Below are 17,626 nucleotides of genomic sequence, written 5' to 3' on the forward strand. Positions count from 1 at the left end.
AGTTTTTTAACTGGGCACCTGGCAGTAGATTGAAGAAATGCAATAATAAAATCACATGTCAGTATCTTTATACACTGAATAGGCTTCAGAATTATCAAGAAAGGCAAGCTCTTCAATACTAGAATTTTTGCTAATCCTTTAGTAGCTTCGGACTTATTAGCTAAGCTGGATGTATAGTCAAACCCAGATTAAGGATTGTTCATATGGGCTTCATGAATGGAACATCACTGTAATGTGACATAGAGGGACAGTTTGTGGGGAGATTACTCAATTGGTAAAGTGCTTGTTGCTTGTCTTTAACACATGTTCAAATGGGTATTTGTACACTATGAATATGTACAATAGATACACTAAAATAACTTAAAAAACAATTTCTAACTTTGCATTGTGACATTTCATAGACTTTTCTTTTGAAATTTATGATTACTATCTTCAATACTTGTGAAATTATTGACTTGTTCCTCCTATAACCTCTACAAAATCTACTCGAGCTGCATTAAAGCCTTTGTTAATTCATTTCAGGAAATTTGTTACAATATATTTTAGAACTTTTCTTCTGGCGTTGATTTGATTTGGGTTTTGTACTTGGCTCCTTGAGTTTCTAGATTCTGGGCTTACCTTCTTTTGATTACTCTTCCAAACTCTCATAGGAAGTTCAAAGATTATTCATTTCCAGATTTAAGGAACTTCTCACTGCATGCAATGATCATTAAGCACTTGAATCTTTGAGTTTGATTCCTGAATAATTCTTTGTTCACTGATATGCAGCTCTGCAAACTTTATTCTGTATGTACTCTGCAGAGAGAACCATTAGGGTCCATGAGGGCTGTCTTCCCTGGGCTAGCCTGTTAGCTTACCCAGAATGTGGTGCTGTTTTTTTGTTTTTAGTTTTTTTCATCAGTGTGTGAATGAATCCCTATATCAGAACTCTATTGTTTCTGTATTTTTCCTCTGTTTTTAGTTGTTTCAGATAAAACACAAAACATAATCTTGTTACTACATCCAGATTCAAGTAAAGTCTTAAGTTTATTGACTTGGATTGGTGAAATCTTTAAAATAATTTGTTTTTGAGACAGGATATCATTGTGTAGATCCTGACTGACCTAGAACTCCTTATGTAGCCCTGGCTGGCCTTGAATTCACAAGTGTTTCTGCCTCCCAAGTATTGGGGTTAAAGGTGTGTATCACTAAGCTTGGCCGTGAATAATTTTTTTTAAAGTCTCTTTTATCTGTCTTCCTTTATTTTTTCTTTCCTTCTCTTGATATATGGATCTGAGAACTAAGCACTTAAGATTTTGTGGGGGTTTTTTTTGTTTTTTTTTTGGTTTTTTTTGTTTTTTTTTTTTTTTTTTGTTTTTTTTTTTTTTTTTTTTTTTTTTTCGAGACAGGGTTTCCCTGTAGTTTCTAGAGCCTGTCCTGGAACTAGCTCTTGTAGACCAGGCTGGCCTCCAACTCAGAGATCCGCCTGCCTCTGCCTCCTGAGTGCTGGGATTAAAGGTGTGCGCCACCACCGCCCGGCTTTGTGTTGTTTTTTTTGCATCAAGCTGAATATATTCTTCAAGTCATCCACTGCCACACACAAGACATATTGAGAACTGTGCCTCAGTAGTCCTTCACAGTTGGCATTTGTAAAGTGTGTAAGATATTTTGGAGAGTACACATGAAAGGACTGTCTTTTTAAACATTGTAGAAATTGGGGCAATCTCCTCCCCCCCCAACTTTTAAAAGCTTACATGTTTTCCTTCATTAAATGCTAGATGGGTCAATTATTTTTTGTTGTTGCCTCAAGAAAAAATTTAAACACTTAGATAATCCAGTCTTTCGATTTTGTTTCAAACTTCTGTATTTATACTATAGTATATGGTCCTATCATTCTATAGACATTTTAAAGATATTTCTTTGTGAGTATGTATGTGTATATAGCTAAGTGACTTGTAGGGAATACTTCATTAGAAATTAAGGTGATGTTAGTTTAGAGTACTTTATAATATGATTCACTTATCAAAGTAGGCTGTTGCAGGGTAGTGGGAGAAGTAAATCTGATAGCTGGAATTTCTTTGCCATTGTCATCATGGTTCCCTGGATTAAAAATCCTTTAACACCTGAGATTGTTTGTGTTGTGCTGTGGTTGAATCTAGGGCTTCGTGTGCATTTAGCAAGTACTCTACCACTGAGCTCTATTTCCCAACCTTGTTCTCTCCCTAGAGAGAATCTTGCTTATTTGATCAGCTGGCTTTAAGCTTTGATTTACCCTTCTTACTCTCCTGAATATATAGGATTAAAGGCCTTTGCCTCTAGGTCCTAAGATAATTGCTTTAAACTGAAAATTTTGATTGGCATAGTGGCACTTAGGGTGAGGAGGTGCAACCTAAGTTTGAGGTCAACCTGGGTTACAGAGCAAGACCTTGTCACCAGTAAATAAACAAGTATATGAAAGAAAACAGACCCCAGTGAACTTTGTCTTTCTATATGCCTTAATTATTTTCCCTTCTTTTTAGCAATAGCCACAATAAGAAGGTACAAATGCACATGTTAGACTTGATGAGTTCTATCATCATGGAAGGTGATGGAGTTACTCAAGAGTTACTGGATTCTATTCTTATCAACCTCATCCCTGCACACAAGGTCTGTATAGTATCAAGATATTAAAGATCAGTTTACCTAAAGAAATCAGCTATTGGCCTTTTCCTTTTGCGATTTTATATAAGAATTCCTATTCTGATGCTAGAATCAGTCTACATTGTCTAAAATATTTAATAGTTTTTATTTGCTTTTTTAAATGTGTATGTTTATTTTTTGCTTGTATATTTGTGCACTATCTGTACTCAGTGCTCACAGAGGCCTGAGAGTGCCTGGAGTTACAGACAGTTGTGAGGCACTATGTGAGTGCTGGGAATCAAATTCCTATCCTCTGTAAGAGAGGCCACTGCTCTCAATGACAGGCCCCAGAAATGTGTTTTTAGCTTCTTTTTGAGAGGTGTAAGATGAGAGAGATGTTAACAGGTGTTCTTTGAAACAATAATTGTTTTTTCGATAAATTTTTAAAATTTAAATATATGCCATGGCTACCATCTTTCTTAGATCCTTTATTTGTTATAATGCATTGGTACATAAGGAAACAGAGTAGTCATCATTTCAGAAATAGGTGATCTGGGTGTGATGGCTCACAGCTTTACTACAGTCGCTTGGCAAACAGGCAGACAGATCTCTGAGGCCAGCTTGATCTCTGTAGTAGTTCCAGGCTAGCCACTGTTACATAGTTAGGCCCTGTTTCAAAAGAAGGTTGATCAAGGACCTTCCCAGCCTTTCCTTGTTGTGGTTTAGGAATTTGAATCTTTGGTGATTGCTCTACAATATAACTGAATCACATCCTCAGGACTTCTTCAAGTACAATTGATTAAACAATGAAATATTTAGTATTTGGGTATGGGGAGGGAGCATGCATTTAGGGTAATGTGTTTAGTAAGTTCATGTTGGTTTTAGTTTAGTAAAACTTGCTATAGGTTGGATTTCTGGCAGCCTGTCATATATATTTTAGAGTTTGTTTTGTTGAGTTCATTTGGCTGGCACCTTCTGTGTAAAACCTTGAATGGAATTCATTTAGCTGTTTTCATATTTTGGTTAAATATGTAATTGTTCAAATGATGCTATCATTCATCAGTTCATTTGTAGCTTTGCATGATTTGTTTTTCAGAACTTAAATAAACAGTCCTTCGACCTTGCGAAAGTCCTGTTGAAAAGGACAGTCCAGACTATTGAAGCATGCATTGCCAATGTATGTATCTCTATACATTTATTTCAGAACTCTGATTCTTGGACTATGTGGATTTATTATAATTATATACAGATACATTTCTCGTAAAGATGGTTTTATTCAGATAAAATATGAAAACATACATAAATATGATCACAATTGGAAAAAATGTAGCATAAATGTAAAATGCCTTTAAACTTGCCCAAGTGATAGATATAACTTTAAAATTTGACCCCTTCTTCTGCATCTGTATTCACACTTGCCGTATTCTCCCAAATATGCGAAACTTTAAATTCGTCTCTGGAATTTTTTTCCCTTTTTATAAAAAGGGGTCTCATTCTATATCCCTGGCTGGCCTGGAACTTTTAGGTAGATCAGGCTGGCCTAAGAGATCTGCCTGTCTCTACTTTTTGGGTTTCTGTCTATATCTGTATGCATTTGCCTCTTTATGTATTCTGGGTCATTTTTTCTAAAACAGTTTCTTCTTTAATAGATGTTTATAAATATATATTTTAAAAGACAGTGTGTGTTATGGGGAGCTGGAGGCTCACAAGATAATCTGTAGGAATTAAACTAAGCTCATCAGGTTTGGGAACAAATGACTATGTCCAGACTTACAGTGTTTTTTAAAAATTCATTGACAGCTGAACTGTGGTGGCATGTGCCTTTAATGACAGCACTTGGGAGACGTAGACAAATGGGTCTCTGTGAGTTCTGAATTCAAGGCCAGCCAGAGCTATAAGAGAAATCTTACCTTGACATGCTTCCCCCGACCCATACACACGCAAGCATGTGCATAAGTTAATTCTGTAAAGAAAAGATTGTAATTAATTGAGCGTAAATTTGGTCTTTGTCAAAAAGTAGAATTTTATTTAAAAAAATTTTACTACTGGGCTGGAGAAATGGCTCAGCAGTTAAGAGCACTGACTGCTCTTCCAGAGGACCCGGGTTCAATTCCCAGCACCCACATGGCAGCTTACAACTGTCTGAAAATCCAGTTACAAGAGATCTGACACCTTTACACCAACGCACATAAAATAAAGATAAATATATCAAAAAAATTTTAAAAAATTTTACTACCTTAAAATAATAATTCTCTTATAAATTTACTTATGCACATCTACTGTATTCTATGTCTAGCTCTATATTTATGTAGCTTTTTATTAATAATATAAGTGAGTATAAGTTGACACTTATTTTCCTTATTGCCTTGTATTAAAGGTTTTTATCAGTGTTTTCCTTTATAGGTCATCTTTGAGAATGCAGTTCTGTCTATTGTGGAATTACCTCCTTATAATAAATAAAATAGGGATTATTAATTTAAATTGTATTAAATTGTTATGTCTGTTATTAAATTAAATTATTATTAAATTAAATTAAATTATTAAATTAAAGACTTTGGTAGGTTGCCTTGAATGTCCCGTTCTCAGTTATTAGAAATAACTATCGATAGTTCACATACACTTCCATAAGTATCATACCATGCTTATTTGTGCGTATGCATATATTCTTTTATTTTATATATATAGATGTTTTTACTACATGTATGGGGGTCAGAAGAAGGCAACAGCCAGCTCCCTTGGGACTAGAGTTACAGATGGTTGAGAGATACCACGTGCATGCTGGAAATAGTACCTGAATCCTCTGGAAGAGCAGCCAGTGCTCTTAACTGCTGAACCATCTCTCCAACCTCATTTATGTATATTTTAAGACTGTATTTATTCTTTTCAAAGACTCCATTGAAATATTAAAATTTTCTGATTCATAATTTAGCTATCTAAAAAGATACATGTAACTTTATGATTTCTGAAACAAATGCTAGCCGGGCGGTAGTGGCACACACCTTTAATCCCAGCCCTCGGGAGGCAGAGGCAGGTGGATCTTTGTGAGTTTGAGGCCACCCTGGTCTACAGGACAGGCTACAATGCTACAGAGAAACCCTGTCTCGAAAAACCGAGAAAAAGAAATGCTGATTTGTATAGACCTGTGTTTTTAACATTTCAAAGTCTGGTTCCCAGCTGGAGAGATGGGTCAGTGTTAAAGAATGCTTACAGAGGACCCAATATCCTCTTCCTAACATCCATGTCTCACAACTGTGTATAACGCCAAATTCAGTGAATTCAGCACCCTCTGACTTCTGTGGTCATATACTCAGAATATATATACACAAATGAAATCTATAAAAAGTAACAAACATTCTCATGTGTGTATGTATGTGTGTGACACTTGTGACAGTTGTAGTACTTTGGATATGAAATATTCATTTTCCTGTATTCCTTTAGTGTATCCAAGTATCTCTGATGGTGAGGGGGTAGGTGCACACAGTGCAGTTAATTTTCTTTGGAGAAGACCAGAAAATGGTATCACATCACCTGGAACTAGAATTACAGGCTGTTTTACACTTAAAGATCTTTGGGAAGTAAACTTGGGTCGTTTATAAGAGCAGTGCATTCTCTTAATTCCTGAACCATTTTTAAATTACTAACTTTTGTGTCTTCGACCTTTATTTTTATCATCTGAGTCAAATTGTATTTGGCTTTCACTAGAAATAGAAAGAGAGCACAGAAACTTAAAGCCTACCTTAAAATAATTATCACTCAACTCAGGAAAAATAGAATTCTTTAAAATTGAAATCAGATTGAGAGTTTAAATTGTGTCCCTATAATGAATCACACGTGTTGTCTAAATTTTCAGATATGTCATCCTTATTTGAAACACAACAGTAATCAGTGTTTTAATTCATGATTTGATAATATTTGGAAGTTTGTCTCGTTTAGATGTCTGTCCTTTACATGTTAGCAATTCCATAGCGATCTGCTGTTCCTTTCAGTTGTATGTGTAATGCTCATAGTTCTCTTTGTGTCTATATTTATAGAAAAATTTTAAAGTAAATTAACCCTTCTTATTGTAATGTCTCCTATAGTTTTTCAATCAAGTCCTGGTGCTGGGAAGATCGTCAGTCAGTGATCTATCCGAACATGTATTTGATCTGATTCAGGAACTTTTCGCTATAGATCCTCATTTATTGTTATCTGTCATGCCACAGCTTGAATTCAAACTGAAGGTACCCTATAAGCTTTACAGGAAAAAAATGTATATTTTGAAGATTTTTCACTACCTCAGCTGTCTTCTCAACATCACAACCTGCCTACTTGTTATCAGTTGATAAACACAGTGACAGAGATAAAGTATTGTTGTCTTTGAAATTTACAATATTCAATATTTTTATATTAAATAATGTTCATATTTAAGTAGATACTAAATTAATTTTATTTATAAATAATGGATTTAATCATTTTTTTGCCAAATCAGTGTATTGGGATGTTCCATACAGTCATACATATACTAAATAAGTATTATATTATACACAAACTAAATAAATACAACATTTTAAAAATTGATAAACTATTAATATAGAATGTTTTAAACTTTGTTCCACTCATTCATTAAAATGGATATTGTCAGTTCAACATATATCTTCATGAGATAATACTTCACTGTGACTAAAAAGCTCTTTTATACCTGAAGGCCATTGCAAATTCACTTGAGGAGCATCATAAAATGAGTGCTTTAGGTCATCTTAGCAGTTTTATTTTAGTAGTTATAGATATAAAGTGTTACGTGAATTGAAATAAATGGATCTGTAAATATAGTCATTCACAAGATTTCCTTAGATTCTGTTGTTTGACATTTAAGGCGTTAATTTTTTCTTAAAAGGTTAATTGGATTAAGTAGTAAATTTTGGAGGCACTAAACATTGATATTGCTCAGCATTGTTTTATTTATTGCTTGAGAAAAAAGTTTTTTTTAAAAAAATCCATTTTGTTACTACTGTGTTAAAGCCTTAACACAATTGTCATTTTGCATTTGTTTTACACAAATGTAGATATTTTATTCCTACTCCCCAAAAACTTTCTGAGAGTAATTAATTTGATTTTTCAATTCTTAATCTCTTTAGTAGTATTATTCTTCTTTATCATGTTTTTTTAGTCAGTGGAGAATCATTGTTAAAACTGTATACCAAAACCTTAAGTATTCTGTATTCATGTTGACGTTTCAATTGTCGGAAAGAGTCTTTATGAAAGAAGCTCACTAGCGTAGGAATTATGTGTCACTTTGTCCTTTGCGAAATTTTCTAAAGTCTTAGACAATGTAAAGATTTAATAAAGTGCTTATATTTGTACAAAATATAATCAATGTGTAAATAAGTTGAAAAGTAGGCATGAATTAGCAATCTGGAAGATAGAAGCAGGCCAAGAGAGCCCGCAACACAATCCAACATGGAATCAGACAAAATTTCTCATAGTAAACAAAAACTTGTGCTAGTTCACATTGTTCATCATGATAGTTGAAATATAAAATGGTTTCTACTTGGGAAGTAAAGTGCAGCTTCCTTCATTGTGTCTTTTCTCTTCGCAGAGCAATGATGGTGAAGAACGATTAGCTGTGGTTCGACTTCTAGCTAAATTGTTTGGCTCTAAAGATTCAGATTTGGCAACTCAGAATCGGCCTCTTTGGCAGTGTTTTCTTGGGCGGTAAGAGAGATAACTTAGAATTTTGTATGCTCTCAGAGTCCACATGATTGAGAATAAATACACCAAAACATTAATTGATATTTGTTGGCTTTTAGAATAAATTGTGGAGCAAAGTATTTATAAAGACAGTTTATACATTCATTGTAACACTTTGTGCTTGAGTGTGTTTAGTGCAGCGTGTGGATGTATGCAGAGTATTTTGTAACAAAATTTCAACCTTTAGTAATTAAGGTCATCAAAATCTGTTGTCTGAATTGGAGAATATTTATGGTAGTTTTTGTTTCAACATGATAAGCACATACTGTTTGCAAAAATGTTTCTATAGAATTGTGCGTCTTCTTTTTTTTTGATATAGGGTCTCTATTATGTAGCTCTGGCTATCTTATGCTCACTCTGTAAACCAGGCTCTGTCCTTGAACTCATAGATCCACCTGCCTCTTCCTCTTAGAGTGCTGGGATTAAAGGCGTGGGATACCTGCTCAGTTCTTTATATTCTCCATAGAATACATTAGCTATCAGTAACCATTGTTGTTCATAAACACTTTTATATTATTTATTTGAAAATAATTAAATTGCCTCATTAATATTTAACGATCTTCTGTTTAGCTTTAATGACATTCATGTTCCTGTGAGATTAGAAAGTGTGAAATTTGCCAGTCACTGTTTGATGAACCATCCAGATTTAGCAAAGGACCTTACGGGTAAGCCTCCCGATTTATTAATCTTATCAAGCACAAAACATTTCAGATGTGGCCTGTACCTAACTCTTGTTTCCATTAAGGATTTGATTCTAGGATGGTTTCATGTCTGCTTTGTGGACTAGGAAATTATTTCCTTTTTATAAGATAAAATTTAAAAAAAAAATCTATGTATTGATCATTTGGAATTTTTTTAGAAATTATGTTGAGATAATGACATTGGAGTTAGATACAGTACACATGTACATTATTAAATATAGTAATATCCTTAATGTGTGCAGAAAAAAAGGGGGGGTTATTTAGTTTAGATGCAACAATTACATTATTTAATTTAAAGTATTTAATCCTACCTATTTGGCAGCAGCAAATGAAAAGCTTTTTAATCAGCCTAGTGCTACGTATTAAAAACCTAGTTAATTGCTTTTTGTTTTGATTTTATTTGTATTATAATTAAAGGGTCATTTTGTGTTTTTATGTTATGGAATATATATAGTGTTCTCATTTGACCTTCCACAAAAAGAAAAAAAATTCTTAAAATGTCCTCTGAAGTAATAAGCCTAGTTTTATTTATAGTAAAGGCTACTTAGTGATGTCTTATAGGAAAATTTTAATTTTATCCTGTATTTTGTAAACATTATACAGACAAAGCTTAAAATTTTGCCTTTTTTTCATTCTGAATCATGAAAATTTATATAACTAACATCTTAATTGTTCCTTTTTAATCATAGAATATTTGAAAGTTAGGTCACATGATCCAGAAGAAGCCATTCGTCATGATGTCATTGTTACTATAATAACAGCTGCCAAAAGAGACCTTACCTTAGTAAATGATCAGTTACTTGGGTTTGTCAGGGAAAGGACACTGGATAAGCGGGTAAGATCTGGGAGTTTTGCTCTTCCCTCATTTACCATGTTCATATTGTTTGCTCTGTATGTCTGGTATTATAATACCAATTCAGCTTTTCTTTGAATATCAGAATAACACTAAATCTGTAGAACTATTAGTTTTTATGTTTCCAGTGCACATACTACTTTTGGAGACAGGGTCTCACTGCTGTCCTGGAACTTGCTATGTAGGATATGCTGACTGCAGACTTGCAGAGATCTGCCTGCCTCCATATGCATAGTCTTTGCTTATCTCTATAAATAAGTTTGTGGGTTCTGAATCTTTTTTCCTATTATGGCATAGATTTTTAAAAATAATTTATTTTTAGTTTATGTGCATTGGTGTTTTACCTGCATGTATGTTTATGTGAGGGTGTTGGGTCTTCTGATACTGGAGTAACAGACAGTTGTGAGCCACCATTTAGATTCTGGGAATTGTACCTTGGTCCTCTGGAAGAGCAGCCAGTGCTTTTAACTGCTGAGTCATCTTTTTAGCCTCAAGGGTATGGATTTTTCTTATAGCATTTCTATATAAAGTAGAAATAGGTAAATGAAATAATTTAATTTTCTGCACATTTCAGTTTGCAAAGTTCAAGTCATTGGTTATGTATATTTACTTATATTTTGCTTAACTTAACTGAATCTAGCAATCAATTCAGTTAAAAGAATATCTTACTTTCTAAGAAAAAACATTGTTTGTACAATGCCTGCTGAGCTAAAAGCAGAAATGTTTCTGTAATTACTTTATTTTGCTGTTTCTGTCATTGAATGCAGTTAGAAACATGGCCTGATAAAGAAAGGTGATGTTTTGAACAATGACAGTAGTTACTAAGAAGATTTGAGTCCATCTTAAGAAAGATCCAGACTTAACTGTGTGGCACTTGCCTTTAATTTGGAGGCAGAGGCAGGGGCATCTCTGAGTTCAAGGCCAGCCTGGTCTACAAAGTGAGTTCCAGGATTGCCAGGACTACACAGAGAGACCCTGTCTAAAAAGAAAAAAAAGAAAAGAAAGAACCATACTTGTGTTTAGCAGCAGTTGCAGTATAATTATAGTGTACTGGTTCAATTGACATTTTTGAAAAACTATTGTTTTCTAGGAATGCATAATTTAGGTGTGTTTTCAGGATATACCAGTATGTTTTGACATGCTACCAGAGGTTGTCTTTCTCTTCTTAGTTTTAAAATAGTCATGTGACAGATGTCGGAAAAGGAAAGGACACTAATTTGTTTAATGATGTCGGTAATTAAAACTTTTGAGTGTTGGTTTTGGCGATAAATTTTCAAGTATGAGTTCACATTACTGAATCTCCTCTTCCCCTTGACTTGCAATTACCTATCAAGGGCATAGATGGTTAGTGTGATATTTCTTCCTTTACAAAAATACTGCTCTTATTAATGTTTATCTCATATTTTCACAGAGGTAAATAAATTACTCTTCCTGACTGCATGATCCGCTCTCTCATTTACGACACATTTTTAGTTCATGATTTTGGTCTCTTCAGTTAGTTTGATATCCATTACGGAAGATGGTGGAACAGGAATAAATCTTAGATTTCACTGCTCACATTACTGAGTTTCATTCCATGCATTCAGTAGACTAAAAAATTTATTCAAAAACTTAAGAGAAAATACTGATTTAAAATTAGCTGGAATGTTTTCTCTCCCCTTGTAAAAACAAGGATTCTTTCCCCCTTTATTCCCCTGTCTTTTTCCTTGTACCTCTGGCTGTCCTGGAGCTCTCTATAGACCAGGATGTCATCAGACCTACAGACATCAGTCTACCTCTGCTCCTGAGTATAGGAATTAAAGGTGTCCACTTTTTCCCTTTTTCTTTTAAAGACAAAGTCTTGGGGCTGGAGAGATGGCTCAGTTATAAAGAGCATTGACTGCTCTTCCAGAGTTTCTTAAGTTAAATTCCCAGCACTCATATGATAGCTCCCAAGTGTCTATAACTGTAGTATTACCTCTTCTGGTGTGCATACATGCATGCTCATATATGTTAATAAGTGGTAAATAAAAACAGGCTCTTTAAAGTCCAGGCTGACTATTACAGCTAACGTTGACCTAGAATTTCTAGTTTTCTCTGTACATTTGGTGTTTGGGATTCCATGTTTGCAATGATGGGAATCAAATCTGCGATTCTGGGAATGCTAAGTGGGCACTCTTCTACTGAGCTACATTCCCAGGCCACAAACTTTTGTTTATTTTTTAAGATTTTTATTTATTATTATTATTGTTGTGTTGGGGTGTGTGTGTATGCAGTCTGAGGATTCCATGTAAGTCCCAGGATTGAAATGGTTACCATGCTTGACAGCAAGTGTCCCAACTTGCTGAACCACTGCCATTTGCTGAAGTCTACAAAGTGAGGAAGTTCTCCAAAGATAAACAAAAATATTCTCAAAAACTTTGTTTTTCCAGAATTTTTGATTCTGAACTTTGTTGTTATTTATAGTTAAGCTCAAAAATATATAATTAAGAACTACAACAGAAGTTGGGGTGGTGGCACACGCTTTTAATCCCAGCACTTGGGAGGCAGGGGCAGGCGGATCTCTGAGTTTCAAGGCCAGCCTGATCTACGGAGTGAGTTTCAGGAGAGGCTCCAAAGCTACAGAGAAACCCTGTCTCTAAATAAACAAACAAACAAACAAATAAATAAATAAATAAAAAAGACCTAAGACATTGAAGCCTTTTGTGTACAGAATAAATTAATATAATTTGCAATTTTCCATTTTCCTTTTATTTGCATCATTACATATTTAAATAATTGAATTGATTGAAATCTGTACTTTGTTTAGTTGGAGGCAAACTAAAAAAATTGGTAGATTATGTAACAATACTACCATGGAAATTAATGAAGGAACTGGTATCTTACCAGCAGTAGTTGTGAAAATGATTAGTAAAACAGTTTGGCAGAGCTGCTTGTGAGAAGATGCACTGTGTTGCTGTGGATGACATATTTATTACATAGCCTAGTGGCTTGCTCATCTCATAAGTGCTATTTTTCTAGTGGCGAGTAAGAAAAGAAGCCATGATGGGTCTTGCTCAGCTGTATAAGAAATACTGTCTTCATGGTGAGGCAGGAAAGGAAGCTGCAGAGAAAGTCAGCTGGATAAAGGACAAACTTCTGCACATCTACTATCAGAACAGCATCGACGACAAGTGAGTCTAATAGTTTGGTAAAATTGCTTTTTATTTTTAAATATTTCTGTATAATTTTATGTAACTTATTGCTAAATATAAAAATAATTTTCTGTATATTTGTACATATGGTACTTAAATATGATTCTTCCTAATAACGTAAGTAGTGTAACAGTAGTAAAAAAAAGTCTGGACTTAGGAGTAAGGCAGGATAGAGACTAAAACCTACATTCTGTCTCTTGTCATTTTTATTTATATGTTCTTCAGTTTTAAAACTAAGGAAGTCTAGTGAATTTAGACTGGGGATAAGAAAAGTCAGATGTGCTTATTTTCAGGAAGTAATGATGGTCGATCCTCCTGTTTTTATTACATGACAGTGTAGGCAAGGAGCTGAACTACATTCAGGAAGTTGATTAGTTTCTTGAGAATTAGCTGTCCTTGGTATTATAGTTTTCTATTAGTGCTACTTATAATCTGTTGTTTCAGCCTGCTGAAGATTAGCTGGGACAGTCAAATACCTGGGTTTATAAATGACATTTAAGAAACCAGGGCTGATGCTACACACTTGTAATCCCAGCACTTTGGAGGCTCAGGCAAAGGTTCAAAGCAAGTTTGGCTTATACATAGCAAGTTTGAGGGCAGCCTGGGCCACATGAGACTTGGATTATAAAAAGAAACAAACACAAATCTCTCCTCCCCGAGAAAGAGAATAAACAGGACCAGGGCTCCTCGTAATCCCAGCACTAGGAAAGGCTGAGGTAGGAGGAGCTCCCTGAGTTGAAGGCCAGCCTGTGTTACAGTGTGAGACTCTGTCACCTTGGAGTAGCAGTCAAGCATTCTTGAAGAAATGTTTTATGATAGATTGTGAAATTAGCTTCAAGTATAAACTGGATACAGGGTCACTACTGATATACTCTGAAGGAAGGAGTACTGACGCTTTTCATTATTTTGGGGCACACAGATTGGTTTAGTAACATTATACAAAATGGTTAAATTCACTTATCACCTCTTAAACAGCATAATTGTTTTTGTGTGTTTGCTTTCCATAGACTCTTGGTAGAGAAAATCTTTGCCCAATATCTTGTTCCCCATAACCTGGAAACCGAAGAGAGAATGAAATGCTTATATTATTTATATGCCAGCTTGGATCCAAATGCTGTGAAGTAAGTTACTTTTCAATGGCTCGTATGTTTTCTACATGAGTATTTTGTTTTGTATTGTTTTTCTTTTTTTAATATGAGTGTCTGTCTGTGTGTTCGAGTGTTCATGCACACTTTTGATAATAATGTCAGTAATAGGGTTTCAAGTATTCAATCAATTGGTGTGTATGGGTATTTAAACTACCAGCCTTGCTACATAGTGAGTTTAATTCTAACCAAGATACTCCATCTTGACTGAAAAGAGACACACATACAAGTGCACTAGGGTGCCATTCATGGTCGCGCACAATTTTAATCCCCATGCTCAGGAGGCGGAGACAGGTGGATCTCTATACGTTCAAGGCCAGCCTGGTCTACAGAGTGAGTTCCAGAACAGTCACAGTTCTATAAAGAGACACTGTCTCAAAAACCTTAAAACAAACAAACAAAAAAACCTAGGGATAACTCATTGGTAGAGAGATCTTGCCTGGAATTCTGGCATGCCCAAGGCCTTGGTTAAACATCAAACACACAGAGAATGCATGAAACACTGCAACTTCAAACTTAAAAGAAAGTTGCAGAAATAGCAGAGCACATAGTAGTATCTATCATATTTGACCATGTGTATTTGTTTATTCTATCTAAACACATTATTTTTCTTAATGATTGGAGAGACATTTACAGATATGTACTTCAAAATATTTCAGTTTTTTATGTATGAAGAAAGGCCTTCTCTTACCTACATAACCTTTATATGACTTAAAATTTTAAAATTTGGGGCTGGAGAGATGCCCAGTGTTTAAAAATAGTTGTTGCTCTTCTGAAGGCCTGAGTTCAGTTCTCAGCACCCACATCTGGCTGTCCACAACTGCCTGTGATTCCTGGCCTTTGAGGGCACCGCACACATGGCGTATGTTTACATAGACACATAAATAAAGTTGATCTGAAAAAATTTAATTCAATAAGTTTTCCACCATCTGTGATTTCCTATTACATATTTAGTTTTTACATGTTTTAGAACAGTGTTGCATAAATATTGTATCTGGTTATTTTATACAATTTGGCCTAAGTTTGGGATCTTCCAATCAATGTTTTTCTTGTTGGATTGAGATTATGCATTTTCGGCAGAAATCCCACAGGCTAATGTTGTGACCCTGAGGTATTTCAGCAGGTGTTAGTCATCTTCCTTTGGAAGGTTCGTGGTGGAAGCTAAGGCTCCTTTCGGGTGGCTGAATCTTGCTGATGTTGATACCTTTTGTATTTCCTTTCCTTCACTCCCTTTCAACAGGGCCTTTTGTAACTCAGACTAGGCTTTAACTTGCTATGTAGCTGAGGATAACCTTTAACTTCTGGTTGTAATACTGGCATTACAATAGGACACTTGGAACACACAGTTTATATAGCTCTGGGGGGTGGGACCCAGAGCTTTGTGCTTGTTAAGCATGTACTCCACTGCCATCAGTCCTCCATTTATATTTATTTCTACATATCTAGACGTGAGTATTGAGTTACCATAATTCTTAGAAGTGCTCTTGACAACTGGAATATAGAGGGGATTTGTGTGAGGTAGAAAATCTCTCTTTTCCTGTAGTCTTGACAGGGTCTCATGTAGCCCAGGCTCGTACAGACTATAATGATCTCCCTGCTTTGGCTACCAAATGCTAGGATTACAAGTATGCTCTACCATGCCTGGTGACAGTTCAATTCATTTTTCAATTTTTATATGATTGTGTATGCATATATGTTCAATTGTGCATGTGCAGCAGCATGTATGTAGACATCATCAGACCTTGTCAGGTGTCAGTCCCTGTCTTCCACCTTGTTTGAGACAGGACATTTTGTTCGCCTAGTATCTGCCAGGCTAGCTAGCCCTCAAGTTTCCAAGCATTTTTCTCTCTGCCTCCAGTATAATCTTAGGTACACGGGGATTATTAACATGGATTACTGCTTTCCATGCATACTGGGATATGAAGAAAGGTCTTTATTTGTGTATAGCAAATATTTCCCACTGAGCATTTTTCTAGCCTAGCATTTAATTTTTTAATTATGATTACATTATTTCCTCTTTCCCTTTCCTCCTTCCAACCACTTATGTATCCCACCCTCCTTACTTCCACTTGAATTCATGACCTCTCTTTTTCTTTGCTTCATATTGGGGGGGTGTTAACACATGTGCCAAAATATATAAATACAGCCTGCTGAGTTTGATTAGCATTGTTTATATGATTTTAGGACTGACCACTTTGTACTAGATAACTAATTAGGGGACTCATCCCTAGGGAAGACTGTTTGTTACCTCTAGAATTTCTTTAGTTCATTATGGTTCTTTGTTGAGGGTAGGCCCCATGAGATTTCTTCCTTCCGTGTTAGCATGTCTGTTGGTGGTACCCTTGTTCAGGTCTTGTTTAGGAACCTATTGAGCTACTGTTAGTAAAGCTTCCCTGTCCATTCTAAGAGGTACAATCTCCCCAGATTTCCTGGTCCTCTGGCTCCTAAAAATATTTTTGCTCTCTTGTCTGTAATGTTCCCTACTAGTTACCATGGTCGTGTTGTAGATGTGTGAGTTAGGGTTAGTCACAACAGAGTCACTTATTTTTTGCGTTTTGATTGGGTGTTATTTATTGTAATGGTCTCCATCTTTTTCAAAGGGAAGCTTCTTTGATGAGGGATGGGAGCTACATTTACCTTTGGGATAAATATTTAGAATGCAGTTAGGAATTATACCAGGTTAGCAAAATGATGGTATAATATGTTTGTCATAAGATTCATGGCCTCAAACCTGGCTAGGTGTCTAGTACCATGATTGTCTCTTTGTTGAAGGATAATGATATTAGAGAGCTGTTGGTTACTAAAAAGATATGAGTGGGGCTATTGTACTGTGCTAGTTGTGGTTCACAACTGGTGTCACAGCTGGGTAGGCTATTTTCTTCCCTGGGCTGCTTTTGTGGCACTTTGTGGTACTGTGAAAGCTAGTCCTCAGGGAGGAGGCTTTCAGGTGGCTCTTGAACAGTCTCCATCTCTCCCAGTGTCTTTCTGGCACTCGATAATCCTGTGTCGTTTATTTATCTCTACTCCAGAATCTGTATGCTCCCACTTATACTCTTTAACACCTTTCTTTTTTCATTAGACCAGAACTCTCCAGCTCCCTCTGCTTAGAATTAAAGCTTCTTTCAGTCCATTTATGACCTTGGCAAGATCAAATTGATTCTTTGAAATGGGGCATTCACTCAGTGGTGAAATGCCTGCTAAATTTAAACTTCTTTAAATTCTAATAAACTGTTGCTTAAAATATTTTATGTAGGAATATAGAAATAGCACACTTAAAAAGTCATAAAGTTGAACAGTTTGCAGTATTGTTAAATGTATCTTTTCATGTTTATAACTATATACAGAGCTCTCAATGAAATGTGGAAGTGTCAGAACATGCTTCGGAGTCATGTGCGTGAACTGTTGGATTTACACAAGCAGCCTACAGTA

The 17,626-nt window shown here is 35.4% G+C and overlaps 1 protein-coding gene across 1 annotated transcript in view; it reads left to right on the plus strand.

Annotated features, from left to right (window-relative positions):
• Positions 1 to 17,626, plus strand: part of Pds5a (PDS5 cohesin associated factor A) — a 99,642-nt gene that overhangs the window by 33,514 nt on the left and 48,502 nt on the right. Inside the window, exons 6-14 of the mRNA XM_038327396.2 lie at positions 2,499 to 2,625; positions 3,695 to 3,775; positions 6,678 to 6,818; positions 8,174 to 8,289; positions 8,896 to 8,990; positions 9,716 to 9,861; positions 12,880 to 13,031; positions 14,060 to 14,173; positions 17,542 to 17,623. Coding sequence (XP_038183324.1) covers positions 2,499 to 2,625; positions 3,695 to 3,775; positions 6,678 to 6,818; positions 8,174 to 8,289; positions 8,896 to 8,990; positions 9,716 to 9,861; positions 12,880 to 13,031; positions 14,060 to 14,173; positions 17,542 to 17,623 — 1,054 coding nt within the window. The remainder of the gene's footprint in view (positions 1 to 2,498; positions 2,626 to 3,694; positions 3,776 to 6,677; positions 6,819 to 8,173; positions 8,290 to 8,895; positions 8,991 to 9,715; positions 9,862 to 12,879; positions 13,032 to 14,059; positions 14,174 to 17,541; positions 17,624 to 17,626) is intronic.

This window comes from Arvicola amphibius, chromosome 1 (assembly GCF_903992535.2).
Source record: "Arvicola amphibius chromosome 1, mArvAmp1.2, whole genome shotgun sequence".
NCBI lineage: Eukaryota > Metazoa > Chordata > Mammalia > Rodentia > Cricetidae > Arvicola > Arvicola amphibius.